The following is a 21007-nucleotide window of genomic DNA, read 5'->3' on the forward strand; positions in this document are numbered from 1 at the left end:
TTTCAGTCTCTTGCATTTTCTTTTGACTGGGTGCCTTTTCCCCCCCACCATCATGGATGCCCGACAACTCATCTTCACCTGAAATCTACTGCTGTAGATAGTCTTATGCTAACATAAGACTAATGCATGATGTTTTAAAGCCTGTATATGTACATGTAAATATAAACACATCAGACTGAGAGACTGAAACCACCTAGGACCCTATAAAGAAAACATACAACATTGCTTTTCACACCTTTCTTTTTTTTTTCTTTCAAGTAAGAAGACGAATGATATGGTTGTGGCTCGGGATTTGCGAGTGAATGGAGATTAGCCTCGAGCATTGAGGTCACACTGATTGGCTCAATAGCACAGCAGGACAACAGCAGAGGTGACAACACACTTGAGGGGTTCGGATTGGAGTCATTACATTTCGCGACACCTCCAGAGCTGGCCTCCGCCTTCATTTGTACAAGCAGACAGGGGGTGGCCATCAAACTTCACCTCTGTCAAACTTAACTAGATGATGCAACCTCCACACCCAGCCAGCCTTTCATTAGCCAAAAGGACTGATGGGAAATAAAGTGTCATGTCACAGTTAGGCCTGTTGTGTATCACCATTGGCACTTTTACTCTCACTTAGCAGCGCCTTCGCTCTGCCTGCCGGTCAGCATGCAGCACGGGTGGCGCATAATCGTTACGGTAGCCATTCTTCTGCTTTATCTCCCATGCTTCAGTGAAGCTCAGCTCGCCCAACTTCCTCTTTTTAATTGCCTGCATGCTCATTAAAATTCTAAGAAAGTGCTTCTTAAAGCTCATTTAGTGTCACCTTAACTGGGAAGAAATAGCGGCAACACTTTGCTTGATATTAATGATTGGCAAATGGAAGATCTGAAAAAGAACGGGGTTGATGCACTGCTCCGAGGTCTCCTGCTTGGCCTCTGTTTCTTGTAATAACTAACTCTAGAACAGGAGAGTGAGTGGTTTTTACCTTTTGATCAGTGATTTGATGTTCACACATACTTAAAATAATAAGTTTAGAGTCCTATTTAGTACCTGATAACTTGCTCATCTGTTCCACACTGCTCTTTCTTCTTAGCTGTATTCATTTGAGTCCATTCCATTCGCTACAATGTTATTTGAATTGTCTCTTACATTTTAGTTAGCTTTGTAACCACACTTTGGTTATTTGAAGCTTTCTAAAACAAAAAATTACCTGCTATAATTTAGCTTTCAGTTTGTTTCAGATCATGTTGTAGTTTCAGCATTGTAATAAGAACTCTAGGTTAGGATTTAGGACTATCATGATCGAGGATTTGCACTGAACTGTAACTGGCCTCTTTCTTTAAATAGAGTTAAGTAGTTAAAACTGAGTAGCCTTTGGTTTAAGTCTTGGGATAAACAAAATATATTATAATAATTTTTTGAAAAAAGGCTTTCAGTCATCTACCTGGAAAAGAAAACAAATTGAAATTTAGGAAAATTAAGGCCTCCTATATACAGTAAAGCCTACAAACATCAGACGCATCTAGGACAAATGGGTTTACTACTAAAGCTAACTGTACTAGAAGCTTGTGTCATGCCTTTCATGCCAAAAACGCTCAGTGCAGTTGATTGGTATAAGACCATTTATATTACTGCACACTGTCACTGGATTCTTTCTGATTTTGTTGCTTGGTACGGTCTGTGTTATTCCCAAATAATGGACCCAAACTGTGATTTCTCTCTGGCTGGATCATTATTCCCCTGCATTACTCTCTGGAGGGTGACTACCTCTGTGGGATACAGGCTCCACTGGAATAAATACTGGTATTCATGTCAGGATTATGTCAGCATGTCAGGACATTGAGCTTAAAGACAGAGGGTGTGAATATACAATGTGATTACTTTTTGATTTACTCAGAGAGAGTTTCTCATGTGTCTGTGCTGCTTCAGCTCCCTTCAGGTTATATTCCATCCTTCGGCCGTTGACTTAGCATATTTACTAAATGAATGAAATGAATGTGGAAAAACAGCTGCCAGTCCTGCATGTGTGTGTATATGTATGTGTGTGTATATGTATGTATATATTTTTTTTTTTTTCTTTTTTATGGCAGTGTGCAAACAAAATGCTAGCTGACTCATTTAGATTTCATCTGAGATGCAAACAGCTCCACTTTGGCAGCATCCTTTGAACCTCTAGCTGTTTTATCTCAAAAGCACTGATTACCATCTCTAATCTTGTTGTAAAAGGCACAAGTAGATGAGGCTCCAAGGTGTCTCATCCAGATGATGTCACTCATATCTTCCACTGTGGTGTCTCTGGTTCGTAGTGCATATATTCACCTTTTCATCTGTTGTTTTTGTTTTTTCTTGTTTTCTCCCCCACAGCTCATCTGAGAAGTCCCTACCTTGGAGAACTGCAGGTAATTACTGAAATGCTATTGCTGCTCATAAAATAATTTCTCATTTTACGCTGTGTCCGTTTACATTTATATTTGGTGTCTTTTATATCGGCGTATTTGCAGGAGTAATCAAGAATTGAAGCAAACACTCCCCCATTTGAGTCTGTACCCAGACCTGAAATTAGTCAATAATTAGTTAATAATTACACATGCCGCAGTGCTAAAACATTACGGGCCACGAGGCTCACCTACTTTCTCAAGGGCACTGACTGCTGTGGTTAACGTTCATACTACAATACATGGATTATTCAGATAAGCTCTCTGAAGGTTTCAAACTAAAAGTATTTAGTAAAAATATTTTCTATTTAAAACTGATTATTTTCTTGTTGGACCTGTTAGAACCTGAGAGAACAACATGCAGTTTATGCAGTGTTAGTGAGTTATATCGGCTAAGCTAAGTGCTTTTCAATTCTCCATTTGCAAAGCAAGGGCTGTGCATGTATCTAGACTTGATAAAATGTACATTTTGTGTGTTTGTGTGTGTGCATGGTGTGCAGTACAGACATGTTTTACATTTCCACCATAATCTGTGCTAATACAAGTGTTTTCAACCGCGCAATTGACAGCCCCAGGCATGTTCTTGTTTTAATAGTTACTTAAGCAATTTCTGCCCACTCAGATGAAACGCCATCATTGGCAGGTAGCAGAAGACTTTCTCTCAAGACCCCGTTGGTCTGTTTGTTTAGCCCGCATCTTTCAAGGATGTTTAGGCGACAACAGATAATGGATTAAATTTACTAATGTCTTTCATGGCTTATTAATTGCATAGTGGAAGACTGACTTTCTGCAGTGGTCATTAATCTTTTGTTTTCGATCCCATCAAAAGAGCCTATGGGGGGTTAGCCTTGTACATATGCAGAGGGAATATAAATATCACACGGGTTTCTCTTTTTCTGCCCGAGTCCCAATTTCCATGCTGAATGCATTTCATTAGGGTTACAACTGAGTCGGGTACTAATCGCTGCCATTGTTTTTCTTTGTATTGATTTCTCATTGTGTTGTGGATGATAAATGATAGTCAGATGCGGTGATGTACTTTGTCCAATCTAAATGACTTAAACTCAAAATGTGTGGCACAGAGTGTAATGGGCCACAGTTTTCTCTGAGGCTCATCGGCCTCGTGAGCCATCGTACGTCTCCACCGACTGAGAGATCGGAGGGGAAGTGTTACTGTAGAAACAACTGTCTTAGCCTCAGGAAAAGTCAGTGCAGTCGCACCTCGTACATCTGCAAGAAGAGAGCAAGCACCCCAGAAATGGAGTATTCTGATTCTGATTCTGATTTTCTCCTTTTTCTGTGCTTCGTCTGTCTGTTTGTGTTTCGATCCCTTCTCTTTATCAAACATGCATTTGTCTTCATGCTGGCAGTTCAACATGTCAGTATCATGTTTGACTTTTTAATACAGTGATCTGATTACATGTATACAAGACTCTCTACCAAGAACAAGAGTATCAGGATGCATTCCCACATATAATGAAGCTGAGATCCATTCAGACAATTACATTTATTGTCGAATAAACTTCTGATTCAGATTAGATTAGATTAGATAGAACTTTATTAATCCCTCGGGTGGGTTCCTCTGGGAAATTCGATTTCCAAAAAAGCACAGCACCGACAGAAGTTAGAGTTACAGAATATTATATACACACACACACACACACACACACACACACACACATATATAAATACAGAGACAATATAAATAAAATATACGAAGGGGATAAATAGAATAAATAGGAATAAAAAATAAAAATACAAGTGAATTGCACATTTCAAGTATTGAGTCTATTGCACTGTTGACTATTTACAAAAGTATTGCACAAAAGGTATTGCACAGTGAGGTGAAGAGGCACTACAGCTTAGTTGTTCCCCCCTCCTTTGTCCTCCTGTTTCCCCTCCCTCTCCCCTCCAGAGAGGAGTTAAACAGTCTGATGGCGTGTGGGACAAAGGAGTTTTTAAGTCTGTTAGTTCTTGTCTTTGGGAGAAGCAACCTGTCACTGAACAGACTCTTCTGATTGTTAATGGCCGTGTGCAGAGGATGCCTAGCATTGTCCATAATGTCCATCAGTTTCTTTAATGTCCTTTTCTCTGCCACTGTCACCAGAGTGTCCAGCTTCATGCCGACCACCAGATTCACGATTCACCAGAATAACTTCCTTATAACTCTTCTTTCTCGGGTAAATCATTGGTCAGATCTGTTCACCATGCATTACTTTGTGAAATGATTCTTTGTGTATAATTTGTGTCATAAAGAAATCTTCTAAGGTAGATTGAGAGGGAAGATTCATGTCATTAGACGGCCCAGCCAGTATAAAATTTCACAGTTGAAGATACTTTTAAAAAATGCTTTGAAGGTATGCCTAACATAGTCCCAAGTTCTTCAAAAGACATAAAGTTATTGCTGATCGCTGTAGAGATCAGTCCTGGCTGTACGCTGTATTGTCCAAGACTCGTGGGATAGCTCTAGCTGGTCAACAAAAACATGATCAAAAAATTGGGAATAAACAACTTTAAGTGCAATATCAAACCGTGACATTTTTAATGTGTTTTGGAAAAATCAGTATACAGTGCTGTGTGTTTTACAAGCTATTACAGCATAAAATCACAGAATAAATGGGCAAACACTACAGCTTTGACACTGCCTGATATGTAACAGCAAATGCAACCACCCTGCAAAGTGAAATAATAGTGCTTGAAACCAGCAGTTATTGTCAGATCATCACAGAGGCACCTGGCCAGCTGTCCACTTGAATACACTCCACCCCTCCTCAATGCCTTGAAGACACAGAAATATAAGGCTGTACATGGATGGATGTTTTCTATAACTATAATAGATTTCTATCAATTAGGGTTTCAAGAGTCATTTCTTATTTGATGTCAGAAGGGAGAAAAATTCCCAGATTTTACATATTGCTGATTGATAGCAGTATGTTGCTGGGTGGAGTGATACCTCTTCTAATTATTTATTTATTCATTTGTACATACATCATTCCAGTGCTGTAATAAGCTTGTTCACACGAGACATGTGCTTGTGTGTTTATTTCTGGTGGATAAATTACCTATATTTACAGAAAGAGGTAAAACGTTCAGATAAAAATATTTAAAAGGAGAACATTTTTATATTTTACCTGCTGCTGCTCCCTCGGTGTTGGCTCTACATGCATAATTCGTCACCTGTGATGTAACATTGTAAGCCAACAGACTTGAGCTTTGCTGGTCCTAGAAAACAGAATCACAGGAGTACCATATAACTGTCCCATTGACCCAAATAGAAAGTGGGCGTGAGGGTTTCTGGCACACAAATGAAACACTGTTGTGTGCAGCAAAATGTAGCCCATATCATAAATAAAGTATTTATTGGAGTGGTAAAACAGGTTTTGACTGAAATATGATATTCGATGACCTCTCCTCTCCCCTTAATGACGAGTTTTGACACCTCATTATAAATCAATAAAGAATTTGATGACCATTTGAGTAGTTTCTTCTTTTTTTTTTTTTTTTCCTTTCAATGGGCAGCTCATAGGTAGAGACCAACCTCGCTCTCTTCTGATGGAAAATCTGGGATTTTGTTCTATAACTAACCCTGCAATATGACAGAAACCACTCAGTTCAGAGAAGAGCTTCAAGGGTTATTCCTAGTAGGCTTTCAAGGGGAAAAGAGGCACTCTGAGCCAAATCCTAGAAGATTATTATTCTACATTCCCACTTGGCTACTTTTCGCTGCTCCCTTGCCACAAGGAGCCGCTACGGAAGGTATGTGGCCACGGTTACCCTTTGTAACACAACCCCAAAGGGGATTTGTGTCACCAGCTACAAACAAGCCAGTGTTGACCACTACAACGTTGTCCATGCAACACTTATGTTTTCATTTAAAACACCTTAGTCCTCACAAGTACGGACCCGCAGTAAATGGTAAATGGTGCTTTAAGAGTCCCTAAGAACCCCAAAGCACTTTACACATTCAGTCATCCATTCATTCACACACACACATTCACACACTGGTGATGGTAAGCTACATTGTAGCCACAGCCACCCTGGGGCGCACTGACAGAGGCGAGGCTGCCGGACACTGGCGCCACCGGGCCCTCTGACCACCACCAGTAGGCAACGGGTGAAGTGTCTTGCCCGATTACAAGGCGAACTCCCAACTCTTGAGCCACGATCGCCCCCGCAGTATACAAGAAAAGACACCCACAGAGGACACCAAGCATTTTCCATTATCTCAGCATTGACCAGTGGTACACACAAGGACACACAGCCTCAATAGTCTCAGTAGTCTCAATAATAAAACAAAAGCTAAGGAACCAGCTAAAACGAAATCATTATTGGGTGCTGAAATAAATACTGTTTCAATATTTGTAACATTGATTTTTATTTTTTTCCCCACTGTTTGGCCCTTTCTTGCCTTTTGCATCCTTGGTAGATTGGTAATACGACTTATTTTTTTTTTCACTTTAATACCTGGGCTCTAATCCTGTATGTGCTCATATCGATTTTCAGCCTCGGTGTCAAAATCTACTTTTCTCATATGTGACGTCCCAGTGTCACTCTTTCTTTTCCTCTGAAAATCCAGTTTCTGCATCATTTTCCAGCACATTAATTAGCTGGAGACACAAACCAGAAAGATGCTCTTTAGATCCAGGGAAATAAATTGTTTGGGGAAAATAGGAAACACACGAGTTGATTGTTTGGGTTCTGCTTGGTGCTGCCCACTTTACAGACATTCTACATTCTTATCTAATGCATTGTTAATAGACAAGAAAATGTAAAAATTGGGGGCAGAGTGCTTAGACATCTACTAGTGGGATTAGCAAAGCAAGGGCAAGCGGTAGAGATAAATGTTGAGCTCTAAAATAAGTTTTGAAATTCACTGCTGGGGCCTAAATGTAAGAAGTGGCCGCTGCTCTCCTCTTTAGTCAGTAGTTGTGGGGAAAAAATAACTATCCGAAATGGATTCACTATGTGTGTAATCTTCTACACAGATCAAAAAGGCTTCTGTTTCGCTCTGCACTTGCGCTCTGTGTCTATTCCAGTTTCTCATCTATTTTGCCTTTTTGGCATATTATTTATCAGACAGAGTGAGCGCTTGGTACAAAATGTCCTAAACAACATGCTGTGTGTGTACCAGACTAAGAGTCACTGTCAGAATTCAGATTGTTGAGTTGTTTGATGTCTTTGGCTAATAAATGCCTTTTCATCTTTGTTGCAAACTTAAAAATACATACACAAAAATGTGAGCGAGTATCCACGTATTAAATTGCACTGACACAGTTGACACAGTTTGTTGTAGACTGGACTCTCTGAAGCCACATGGGGGATGCCTCTCTCACAACAGGCCACCCCCACTGTGCTTTCTGACAGTCTGACCCCAGATCTGCTTTGATCTGCTTTGACTCAATCCCTTCAGTAAATAGCCAAGCACCTTTAGTCCTCCAAAAGTGGGAGTGCAAGATGCCAGGTTGTCAAATGCACAAAGCCTACATGTCAACACATTTATTCAACAGGTCAGTTTTGACAACAAGGCGGCTCAGTCACAGGATTCAGCTTTCATTCACACGCTAGCGAACCGAGCAGGATCTGACAAATTCAGACCACCAATGTTTGTCTTCTTCCTTCCCTTCATTCACTGCCAATTGTTCTAGTGATTGCAGAGGAATCCATTGACTCTGGTCACGCTTAACTAGATTGTGACTGTGGAGAAACATTGTGCACAGACATTAGACAGCTAATTTCGGCTTCTGTTTGCCTCGCTCGTTGTTGCTGTGCGTGACGCGAGAGGGGATGCAGGGAAATGTTAGAGCTGTGAAACGATTTAGAGCATGGCTGTATACACAATTGAAGTGACATGCCGCCCAATTTTGACTTCCCAAATTCGTATGGTAGTAAAATTTAATGACTCCAACTGTATACAAGTGTGAAACTAATGTTGCTGAAATGACCGTCTTATTGTTTGCTTTCAGTTCCATAAAATATCGACTGCTTTAACGACTATTGTAAACTCTCAGTCCCAAAGACCGAAAACTGTGAGATTATTTCAGACCTGAAGCTCCACCTCTCTGCCTGACTTTCTGCTCTGCCGTGTCTTCTCAGATGCCTGTGCCTTGGGGGACACAAAGTCTCGGGTGACTGACAGCTCCCAGTCCCCGAGGTACCACATCAGGACGGAGTCAGAGCAGGTGTCTCTGTACTCCCCGGAGCAGTCCTCCCTTCATGAAAGTGAGGGTCTGTTGTTGCCTTCTCTCTACATTCTGCAGCCCTCTCTTCTGCTCGCTTTCTCTTGCCTCAGCGTTGTTCCACTACACTGATGCCAGTTTTGAAAACAATTTTCTTTAATTTTATACCTTATGATTACACTCTTTATTTTTATTTTTTGTCTTTCACCGTTATATTCTTCAGGATAAACTGTTATCAGTATAAGCATAAGGTATAAAAGGCTGGATATTTACCATGGCACACTGAGTAATAGCTTGACAAAACTGTTACCCCCCCCCCCCCCCCCCCCCCCCCCCTGCTGTGCCATTTGTCATTAGTAAGGCTATCCTAAGTAAAGGTCACATCTGTTATGAAACCCTTTATGATGTGTCCCTGTGCCTCTAACCGCTCTCCATACTCTCCCCCAGCATTTCATTCTCGTCTGTCGTTTTTCTCTCATTATCTCTCAGGATCTGGAGGGAATTCGTGTAACTCAGCTCAGATGAACTCGTACTCGGACAGTGGTTACCAGGATGCCAGCAGCAGCTACCTCAGCAGCCAGAACCTGGGCAAGGCTGAACTAAGGGTGCAGCATTCCTTCCCCGGTGCTGGCACTGGCACACTGATGAGGAATGCCAGGGCTGAGGGACAGGCTTCAGCCCAGGTACTGACGGTTGTTTAAGTCAAGATTTATCTCATCATGCGTCTTGTTCAAAGGGTCGTGAAGTTTAATTGCTCCAGAATTGCTGTTGAGTTTGTTAGTGATTTATGGCTTTAATGCACAGAGGGATCGAGCACCACAACCTAATCACGCTTCTTACAGCTTCGTGTATAGAGAATGCTGAGAAACCAAATGGCGCCGTCACACAACAGAGGAGGGGAGCACAAGGAAAATAAATATGTCTCAGAGTAAAGTCATGCCCTGTAATGAATTGTTTTATGCAATGTTGTTTTATGCAGCATGTCATTATTATTACAGTACATAATTTTATAGCTCCTCCTGAATGTAAACTAAACCACAGAGCCTTTTTATTTTTTTTTCTCTTGCTTGCAGGTCATAACAGCAGTGCCTGGCCGAGCTATGCGAAGGGTCAGCTCAGTGCCTTCTCGCTCTCACTCGCCAGCCTACGCGAGCAGTATGTCCCCCTCCCGTGGTTCCCTGCGTACCTCAGTTGGCAGTGCCTACGGCTCCCCCATTGTTACAGAACCCAAACCCCTGTCCGCCATCTATTCTACAACATTGCCCTCTGCCCAGCGAACCAGTACTACGGGCGGCGGTAGCAGTGGCTCACCCTACAACACTCAGAAAAACTCCCCCGCTGCACTGCGTCGCATGGGCTCCACAAACTCTCGATCTAGCCGCACCACCTCACCCTACCAGGCCTCAGCAGGGTCACCCTCGGGCCGCATGGGCTCACCTCTGACGATGGTCGACAACGTCAACCCTCCGCTGACTAAACAGCCTACTCACACTTCGTCTCCAGTCAGGGCTAGTATGACTGCCGTGCCCCAGCACTACAGCTCCACTCTGCCCCGCTCCCTGCTCCACAACACCGACCCCTACGGACCCCAAAGTTACGACATTTACGAGAGAATGACGCGACCTGACAGCCTCGCAGGTGCTCCGCTGCACACACACATACGCACACACATACTTGCTCTGTACGGTGCATCAGTATTTTATATATCTTCTTTTGAAAGTCTCAGCATAAAATTACTGACGCTTTAATATCAAGTCTGCTAAAATAAGTTACAAGTGTTTTGTGTTTTGTTCCTCCTTTCTTGGCATGTTAAACGATACAGTTATGTTTGCTTTGTGCAGACAGGGATGCACTCTTGTATAATTATTTCTCAGGCATGTTTCTGACTCTTTTGTTTCATTTACTCAAGCTGAAAGCAAAGAGTGAATGCGAGGTCAGTGCTTGCCCTGGAGTGTCACCAAAACATAGTTCCTGCTCGAAGACAAATATTGGCAAATATAGACTAAGAAACCAAGTCTAGGAATCGGTATTCATTAGCTTTTTTGCTAATTGAGTGCTCTCAAGCAAAAATACTTTAGTATTAAACAGCTTGTGCAGATCACACATCTGCTTTACTGATTACATTCTGATAGAAACCATATTATTATTATTTGATAGTCTGCCTTTAAACTATTGTGTCAGAGGAAGAACTAAGTTTAAATTATTTCCAGGCAGCTTCACTTGCCTTTTCTGGTTTCAAATAAATCAGTTGCTTCAGTTACCACACCTAAAAGAGGTGTAACCTTGCACAAGCGCAATTCACTTATGCTACAGTCACACAAAAGAAAACAGTGGTTGGCACGGTTATTACGACTGCATGCAACAACTTTGATCCGATTGCTTTTGAAATGGTTGCTTTGACGAAATTTCAGATTTGTAACTAGTGTGACTGAGGCGAGAGGGTTAACTACCGAACGCCACAGAAACCATGATTTTCAGCTGCCTTTAGTTTTGCTTTATGTGAGAATCAAGGCTACTGCTTGATATTACGCATGTGTGGCATTCATACAGGGGGAAAAACGTTTTGTTTTGTGGTTAAATAACTGACAGAGCATTTAATCATAAACACAAGGTGCCCCCGTAGTGGAAATAACAGAAAGTGAAGAAAATGATTCCACAAAACGTGATGGCATTCCTTCAAATCCATTGTTCTGATGAGTGCATTATCTAGGCTATATTGTGGGCAATCACTGAGGCAGGAAAGGGGGTGGCTTTGTGTGTGTGAGAGAAGTATGCCAGAGATCAGGAAGATAATTAATTGGAAAGCGTGCCTGTGCAAACTAGTTTGTCATTCTTAAGAGAATCCTGAGCAAATGAGGCAAAAACAAGAGCTAACTAGTGTTTGCTTGCTAAACACACGTATCTTGTCCCGGTGTTTTCCACACGGCAACAAGAATTGATGGACGGAGATCAGCCTGCAGCCTTTCATTTTCTGCTCCCGTTTTCTGTAGAATCTCCAGGACATTAGATCATAGTCTAGACAAATAATGACAACTACAGATAACCATGATTATTCAGTGGGAATTTCAAACTGATGAAACACTGCTCCGCTTTTGGTTTTGCCTCCACGTGATAAAATAACACGTTACTCAGAAAATCAGTGTAGTGTTACTTTGAGGTTAACTGACACTTATTTCCTCTTGACTTGATGCTGCTTTGGGATTTTCTCAGATGCCCTCGTTGATGGTGACGTACAAGGTGAATTTAGTTTTGTTTTGTTTTGGTGGTTGTGTTACTTCAGCTCATCATCTGTTCTGTTTACATAAAGGTGCTGTGTGTGTGTGTGCACGACTTGATCTTATTTATTTTATTTATGTCTAACGCTCATGTACGACCAGTTGCCATTTTTAACGTCTAATAAACACACGTGCATTGTAGCAAGATCACTGGGAACATGCTGCTAAATATCTTTACTTTAAATTTTGATGTAATGTATTAGCTATCCTTGTAAAATTTTAAGGGAAATACTCGCGCTTCAGGTAAATTCTGCAAACTCTGAAAGATTAGTATTGCTTTAAATTTCTGAAGGAACACGCAGTCCTTTAAGATGAAAAGGTTCAGCTGCGTAATAAAACGTATTTTTATTCATTTTGCTTGTAGCGCATCAACCAGATATTTATGATAAAAATTAACTGGCAAAATAATTTTTAATTGAGCGAAATTGCCTTTGCATCTGTTCGAGCTGAATCACATGGGATAATAACCAAAAAGGCAGAAGTTAATGATGGCAGCTGGGTGTCAACTGTGGAAGTGTAATGAAAGGTCAGTCTTGGCCTTGCTGCTAGCTGTTTCTCGTGACTGCATGCTGCTTCTTTCCTCAGTGGGATGGAACTGTCTTTAAATGTTTTAATTTTGGGTGAATTTGTTGTTTTTCCAGCCTTTTATTAAACATCACAGGCCTTTCCACATGCATTTGTATTTATTTATTACACTAGCCTGACTTAGTAGTAGTTCAGAGCTTATCATTGTTACTATGGAAGTGTTCTTAAAGTGAGATTGTTTTTTTTATTACCCAGACTCACTGCACACACAAACACAGATGTTGCTACTTTGACTGATGATGTCTCCAGCAGAGCCAAAGGGTTGTCAGCCTCCTGAGTAGTGTAACAGTAATAGTAGAACAACTTCACTCCTCAGTGTCCACAGCTGTCTGCGCGTGTGTGTGTGTGTGTGTGTGTGTGTGTGTCGTCAAGGGAGTATAAATCTGGCCAACGAACTGAGCTTTCTGTTCCTTCTGCTTTCCTTCATTTCTTTGTCACCTTCTTTGTCCTCCCCCTTACAGTCTTCCTTTTTGTCACAAACGCATCATCTGCACTTTGCAGTAATTTTTCACAAGTGTCCGATGAGCCATAGTAGAAGGAAATGGGACGATCACACAATCAGACTCAATTGCAAGCATTTGGCAAACACCATCCAGCAGCCTGAACTTGATGTTGTAGCTCTTGGTGGTTTTCTGTCAATATCTATCAGAAAGTGTTTTTCCTCCCCCTCCTCCTCACCTTTTTCTTGGTTCATCACACACTTTTTGGTTCTCTCTGCTGCCTTTTCATCACACTTCTGTCCACCTTTTTGTGCTTCATTTGTGCCCTTTCGCCTCCCTCTACTCTTCCGACTACTCATCCACCTGGCTCCCCTCCCTGCGCTGTCACTGGCATGATGTCAGAGCTTCCCTCTGCTGCTGAAAAATGGAAAATGAAGATAAATTGTCCCTAATAATGTGCTCATTACGCTCCATGTCCCTTTCAGAGAGGAAGGAAGAGAAAGGGGGGAAAATAGCACATCTCAATGTCTGCATTTTCATTTCGCCATCCAGGCTACCGGGGTAGTTTTAGCTGTGGTGCAATCGAATTTTTACCCCTTTAGGAACTTTCATGCGTAATGATTTTCTGATAATCATCCCAGTTTTCTTTGAGGAGTTCCGTTTGTTTAGAGAGGGTTCTTGAAATGTATTTTTCTTGAAGGATACATTCAGCTGCATCCATTTAAGTGTTTGTTTCTCCAGGGAAAGCACGCGCCAAGCAGCCACCACCCTTTATCCAGCCTCTGCCAAGTGTAATCTGTTAAAGCCACGGTGAGAGGACTGAGGGGGAGAATTAAATGACTATAACGCAGCAGGAATGTGGGCCATTCATCCTCAATAGACAGCAGTATGTTATTTCTCCCTGACAATTTGCAGATGCCTTTAGAAGTGACTGCAGCCCTTCTATCGGGGGACAGATTAGTCTCTGCTAAGGTTGTTTGAATGTTGCTACTTTCAGGAGTCAGGCTGCTGAGAGGCAGAGATATGCATGAAGGTTCCTGTGCCTGGGAGATTCTCTCCCACTCACTCGGTCACAGCTGTGCCAAAAGCTCTGTTTATGTGGCTAGGCTTTACATGGAATGAGAGGTCTCTGGTGGTCCTAGACAACCTCATTAACCCTCTTTTCATTCATCCTCTCGTTCGCATCCCCTCCTATACTCTCGGCTACTTTCTTTTCCCGCCTTTCCTTATGTCTTCCCACCACCTCTTCTCTCTCCATCTCCTACCCTCTCCAAACCTTTGAACAAGAGAAGCTGAACTGATTTCCTGCCAAGCTGCTGCTAGTGGTTATTGTGCGCACAGCTATGGCGTGAAAGGCTGCCTGCACTATTGAGTGCACACAGTGGCAGAATTTTTCTTCTTTACTCTGTTTTACTACTTCCTTCCAACCTTAGTTTATGTCTTTGTTTATATGGCTATGGAGTGGAGAGTCAGAGCTTGGGCGTTTCTTTAGGTTTTAGGGGGTTAACTTTTTTTTTTTTTATAGGAAACACACATAAACAAAACAGACAAGCTTTTGTAGGTTATGATATATTTTAGTTTTGCCTTATTTCAACCCTCTTTACTTGACAACACTTTGAAGTTGTCAAAAAAAATACTTTCATTAGTGAGGGAAAATCAGTCAAAAACAATCAAATCTTCAATATATAAATGAAGTCCACAGCCTTGTTTAAACCTTTCCATAATTCAAGGACGTTTGCAGCACTCGCCATCATTTAATTTATTACTATGCAATGGCTAAAAAGCCAGTCTCTAAATTTAATTTAGAGTAAATGTTTTAAAATCTGTCATAACCTTGACAAAAAACTGGGTGCTTTATCAACACTGTTTTACCCAAAATGGATTGCACTTGTTGTGATCTCTTCCATAAAATGCTCTTGCTGTCAGAGAGCACTTAGAAGCTAGGACACCATTTTTTCTCCAGCTTTCAGGTCAAGGTCAGACTGATATTTTGGCAGGAAATGCTCATTTACTTGCAATTTAGACTTTGATAGAATTTAATCTGTATTTGTGTGTTTATTTGATTCATTAGGGGAAAAGACCTGCCCACTGAGCCTGGTGATACGTTGACCTTAAAGCGGAGTTATTCTGCTCAATTCCAGCTCTGTATTTTAGTTTCTGGGTTCTGTATGATACACGGTAGGGCTGTGCGATATGACCAAAATCTCATATCCCGATATAAGAATTCTATCGTCCGATAACGATATAAATCACAAAAATGTAACATTTTCTGTAAATTCAGTGAATCTCGGGCAGCTCGACTTGCGTGAAGTGTTTCCAGCTGCGCGTCATGTAGCTGGAGTCGAGTGTTTTAACCGATGCATGAAACTATACATTTTTAGACATAAGTTGTAAAGGCCGCCGTTTTCTTTGTGAGTATTTATTACACGGCGTGCTGCGGGGAAAAGCCTGTTCTAACGTTTGAGTCTAAGGTCTATTTATTAGCACCCTGCGGCTCTTTTTTGCTTCTCATCCGTAAATAATCTGCTCTTTCACGTGATTCAGTTTATTTTGAAAAGTCAACAGGATCTTGAGCTTTATTGTGAAAGGTTTATGTGGAACATAAACAAGCGGACACGCGATTCTGTTAACGTTGTTGTTGCTAACCATAACACATAAAAACAGGCTCTTGTCCGTCTGTAGTGTGGTTATATAAAATATAAGAGAAAGAGAGAACTTTAAGAAATTAATATAACCACTACAGTGACCATCAAAACGATGAAAAAATATTGCCGTAAACAGTTTATTTTACGACACCACGAAACAAACGATAGCGTAAAATGAAACGATAGACATTTTTATATCGTCATCCGATATATCGTTATATCAAACAGCCCTAATACATGGTTTAAACACAAATCTGTATCTATCTAATACTGGGCTTTAGTGCCGCCCACCCTCTCACCCCAGTTAATCCATTGTCTGAAACAAGTTTTTTTTTTTTTGTCCTTTCCTTCAAGCCAACTTTCTTCTTATTGGTTGACCCTTATAAACAGAAGGCAAACCACCTGCTGTGCTCACGGGTATAAAACTGTGTGGCTGAGATAACCGTATTAATTACATCCCATGTCTGTGATCTCAAAGATATTCAAGAGTTGGAGAAATTCTCTTAAGCTGAGCCTTTAGAGCAGGCTGAAGCCTAAGCTTTCGGTTCACAAGGATTATTTTCATATATCTTGTTATTTAAAACTTTGGACATTTTAAGCATAGACCACTCTAACTGCACATGTATGACTGAAAATACCGGTAAGGAAAATCCTTTTTTTAAATCTGTTTTTTTTTTGTTTTGTTTTACAACTTCTGCTAATATCAGCTAGTAACTTGGACTGCAACCATTATTTCAATAAAACTACACCATTAAGCTAGTTAGTTGATTCTCTGCATGTTTATTCAGATTGAGGTTACCAGGGTCCCCTAACCAGCTGCCCAATGCCTCATCCTATGCTTGCCTCAGTGCATGTAAAGGCTCTGTGTTTCAGAGGTCAGCCTCAGTCTAGTCTACCATCTACATCTGAAATTTGTACTCGTCTTGCCTCCAGAGTCTCTCTGCTCACAAATGAGGCAAATATGTTTATTTATTAATGTCCTCAGTCTCAAATTGTGACAATACTCCCTCGTTTAGCTGGTTCTGCATGGCAGAGCTCGTGTTTAGCAGCAGTCTGTGCCTGAGCTCATGCAGTTGGAGAGGACCCAAGTGACGTTTGGGGGCTTGTGAAATGTGCAATAAGCAGTAAGTTGCCAACTGTATACTGGCCCACTGGGGTTCACAGCTTAGTGAGCTTCAGTGATGTGAGGTTTAAAACAAACATTACTTAAATGGTGTTTGTTTAGGTTTGTTTGATGAGAATGGAGATTAAAGAGGAGCAAACGCCTTTATGTCCACGCTGTCCTCTACAGTTCATCGTACCAGTTTATTTTTAATTGGTCTGTAAAATAAAAATAAAGTTTGGACTCGTAACCTTTTTTTGCGATCTTCAAAATGCGACGGTAAAAGCACGACTATTATTCTGCTTCTTGTTATGTCACAGCAGAATAGCTCAGCTCTGAGTTTAACTTGATTAGGGGATGATTGGCTGAGACATGCTATAATTGTGGTCCATTTTCAGACACTAGCCCTTGGTTATTTTGATAGAAATTTTGCAGCCCATTACCCCCTCCTGTTTAAATTAACAGGGCCCCCTTTTTAATCAGATTTTTCATCCATTTTCTTTTCCTTCTTCAGTACAAATTCTACTCAAATGAACTACCCTCTCCTATCGATTGTTTCAGTTAACCATTCTGTGTTTTGGGGAGCAGGGAAATGAATTTGCTTTTTCAAGTTTGAGTTGGTATAGAGTGAGAACAGATGGTGCAGGTGTATATGCTGCCATGCACATTATATTGGAGCCAAAAGTTACTCTTCCAAAGTTGCGTCATAACATTATAACCACAGCAACTTTTGTTGACGTCTCATCGTCTCTTTAAAACATAACTAAGAACGCTTTAATCATATTCTTATGTTCCTTGAGAAAATGTCAACATGTCAAGTTTTAACTTGTTTGTGGTTACATATTAAGGTATTACAAAGGCCTTTTTTTAAAATGATTTTTCTTTTATATACTCTCATCCAGTCATGGCAAAAAGAAAGATGACAACACGTGTCGTGTTCTTTTTACACACTGGGACATAATAAAAATGAAATTCCTAAAACCAGCTTAATATAACCTCCAATGAACTACAAAACATGGCATATTACACATCGATTTAACAAATCAAGTGTTCTTATGTCTCTTATTACTTCCATAGGTAGGTACATAGTAGCCAGTAGAGGCAGTAGCAGTGCTGCTAATCATATGTTCTCGATTGAGCATCAGAAGTGTGAGTACCTCTGTAAAATTTCAGGTTTTGTCACTTTGTTGGCTGGAGCTCTCAGGTGTGTGTTAACACATAGCCAAGTAGGGAATACATTAGCAGTGATCTTAAAGGGGCAATTGATGCTGCCCATAACTCTCAGCAGGGTTTTAAGGTCACTTCCAAACAATTTGAAGTCTACATTGAAAAAGGTTAATCACGAGTGGAAAACATTCAAGACGGCGGCCAATCTTTCCAGGAGTGGGCGTCCCAGAAAATTCAACCCAAGGTCACATTTTGTAATGCTTAGAGAAACTGCAAAATAACCCAAGAAGTACATCTCAGACTTTTAACTACCTGAAACTGTGCACAATTAGTAAAGTACAATTTAAAAAAGAAAAACCTCTGCATAAAACAAGTATGGGTTGCTTTTCTCTTTAAAAAGAACACGGCAGCACAGCTTAGCTTTTCAAAGTTGCAGCTAAACAAACCACAAGACAAGATGGTTGGCCATAATGCATGGCACCACATTTAGCAAAAAAACCCAAACAAAACATTACCACAAACATCTTGCACCAACAGTGAAGCACGGGGGTGGATGCTGATGGTTTGGGTTTGTTTTGCAGCTGCAGGATCTGTGTGCTTTGCAGTCTTTGAGGAGTTCATGGTCAACTCAAAGTTTCAACGTGTTCTAGAAACAAATGTGAGGCCATTTGTCCAACAGATACCTCAGCCTGAGTGAGACACTGTGGCTGGACCGTAAGAGAGCTGGAAAGAAGAGTGGGCCAAAATTCATCCATAGCTGCTGACTAATGGGATGCTTTTAGTTTTCCACACATTGCTTCTGCATTTTGGCATCATTTATATTAATCATGGCACTGGCTAACTTGTCTAACTTGCTATTGTTTTTTAAGACCTGGTCAAGGACTGATTATGTCCTGATAGGTAAAACCTTACAAGTGACAGAGTGTGCAAGTGTGCGATTTCACCTGCCTACCATGTGACACAATGTCAGTTTGTCAGATTGTTGGCCATGACTGCACAACCTCGCTCACGTTTGTTTTTGTTGGAAGTTTAGGCATTCCGAGGTTGGTAGAGTGAGACATAATAGCCGTGCTTCCCTTTATATGGAAAGACCCAGAGCAGTGTGATGTTTCCTCATTCTGCTCTTGTTGTTTTACATCTGACCCGAGTCTGAGTCAGACAGAAATTGATGCTCGACTATGCCTGCATATCCTGTTAAAGTGACCTTTGTGAAAGGGATTTTTAATTAGACAATGGTTTCCTTTTCTCACCCCCGTCAGGAGAGCTTTTTGCTGATTATAGCATTTGTTTGTTTGTTATGTGAAACACTCTGTTGTTAATGGACTGATTGGTTTGCAGTGTCACTTCGGTATCTGCTCAGTTCACTTCAGTGACTCATTTTAGTCATTTCAACCAATATTTAGCATTTGCTTGTGCCTAGTTCCTGTTCACAAAAAGAAGCAGATGTGGGGTTTTCCCCAACTCATGTTTTGTTTTGTGTTTTTGTTTCATTTTTCATACTTTACTGACAGTCATATTTCTGTGAATTGAATTATTTCTTCAGCATGTGCAGTGCTTTCTATTCATTTTGATCAAGTTTGAAAATTGATTTAACCTGATACATAAGATAGGATCCTGTGAACATCATGTCTGCTTTTGTTTTTGTCAAAACTGCATTATTGCTGTAAAGCGATGCAGTGTCCCTTTTGTAAATCAGTGAACCGCACACAACAATGACATTAAGTTTGACAACAAAAGAAGAGATGTTGTTTTCTGAGATTGATTATCTAAGTCTACCAAGTATCAGGTGACTTAAGTGACCTAAATACCGTAGTTTGGGGGGGATCCAAGCACTCTTGCTGTTTCTTTTTGCAGCCACCATGTTTTCCACTGATGTTTTTAACACGCTGATACAGTTATCCTGTAAGAATCATGAAAACATGGCCTGAAAGTCGCTGTCTTGGTCTATAATATTTTGAAAAGACACAGACACTAAATTCTTCCCATTTATATTCATTTGCAGGAATACGGAGCTCTTACGCCAGTCAGCACAGCCAGCTGGCCCCGGACTTAAGGTCAACCATCTCCCCAGACCGCCACATCGCACCAATCTATGAGGATCGGACGTACAAGGGCCCGTTGTATCGCAGTCCCAGCCACACCCACCAGAGCACGCTCTACAGGAGCACATCAGGTTGGCCCCACATTATTATTAACTTTTGGACATTGTTACTAATAATAGTTAGTAACAGTCTCCCTATGATACTAAAATTATGCGTTTCCCTCTCACAAGTAAGAATTTTGCTGCCAGATTGTTGGAAGAACCTGAGTTTAGTGTCAACAAAAGTGCAAAGCATCACCTACGCTCACAACTGCTATGAAATACTTGCTGTGGAGCCATGGGGAACATTTTTTAAAAGTCAGAAAATGCTTTTCCTGTCAGTAAGTTGAGGTGGCACAACTGTATGTATGCAGCTGGTTGCAGATGAATCTAGCCAGCAGAGATGGGTTAAAAAGAGAAAGCTTGAGAGAGGAGGCAGAGGACATCGTATACCGAGGTAATGTTTTTCTTGATGCTACGCGTCCCCTGCCACTCAGTGACATTGTTGCACAGATAGAAGCTGGGAACCCCTGCAGTACCTTACAAACAACACAGTTTTTGATTTGAGTGTGTTTGTGTGCGACAGATCAAATCTGCTAGAAACTCCATTTACCATCTTCTTTGCTTGTGCTGCATCTTCGTGCGGTAGAGCCAGGTCAGGATGAGCACAGAATTTTTACTCTATACATCCTCACATCAGAAGTGCCTTCTTCCTGTTATGTAGTTTCTTTGACTTTAAGTGTGTCAAAGTCTTTGCCATTTAATCCAGGTGTCTTTGACTCTTTCCCATATCCCCCATGGAGGACTATCGCTGTCCATGTGGGGGTCGGACATTTTTCTGTCTGCCCTTTAGCGCACAGTATGTTATGTCTTTCTTTCTTGCTTTTCTTTCTTGAGTTCTACTTTTCGTTCTCTCTTCCGCTGCCTCCATTTCCATCCTCCCTCCACTGTCAGACAGAAATGGGTGAGACATGAGTTAATGGGCAGGTTCTGATATGTCATCCTGCCACAAAGGAGTCCATTACCCATGTGTCACATTGAGAATGAGAAGAAGGATGAAGGGGACAGCTTGGTTAGCCACATCCACAGCCTGTGCTCTTCCAGCTGTCCTGATGTT

The 21007-nt window shown here is 41.1% G+C and overlaps 1 protein-coding gene across 2 annotated transcripts in view; it reads left to right on the top strand.

The window, feature by feature from the left end:
* LOC308410333 (plakophilin-4-like) overlaps positions 1-21007 on the top strand; it is a 93828-nt gene that overhangs the window by 52463 nt on the left and 20358 nt on the right. Inside the window, exons 4-8 of one of the 2 annotated variants that reach the window (XM_080903591.1) lie at positions 2350-2384; positions 8514-8645; positions 9086-9279; positions 9670-10234; positions 19813-19983. In XM_080903591.1, the coding sequence (XP_080759717.1) occupies positions 2350-2384; positions 8514-8645; positions 9086-9279; positions 9670-10234; positions 19813-19983 (1097 nt within the window). The remainder of the gene's footprint in view (positions 1-2349; positions 2385-8513; positions 8646-9085; positions 9280-9669; positions 10235-19812; positions 19984-21007) is intronic. The other variant, XM_080903592.1, reaches the window with a different exon arrangement.

The sequence above is a fragment of the Rhamphochromis sp. 'chilingali' genome (assembly GCF_963969265.1).
Source record: "Rhamphochromis sp. 'chilingali' genome assembly, chromosome: 14".
Lineage (NCBI taxonomy): Eukaryota > Metazoa > Chordata > Actinopteri > Cichliformes > Cichlidae > Rhamphochromis > Rhamphochromis sp. 'chilingali'.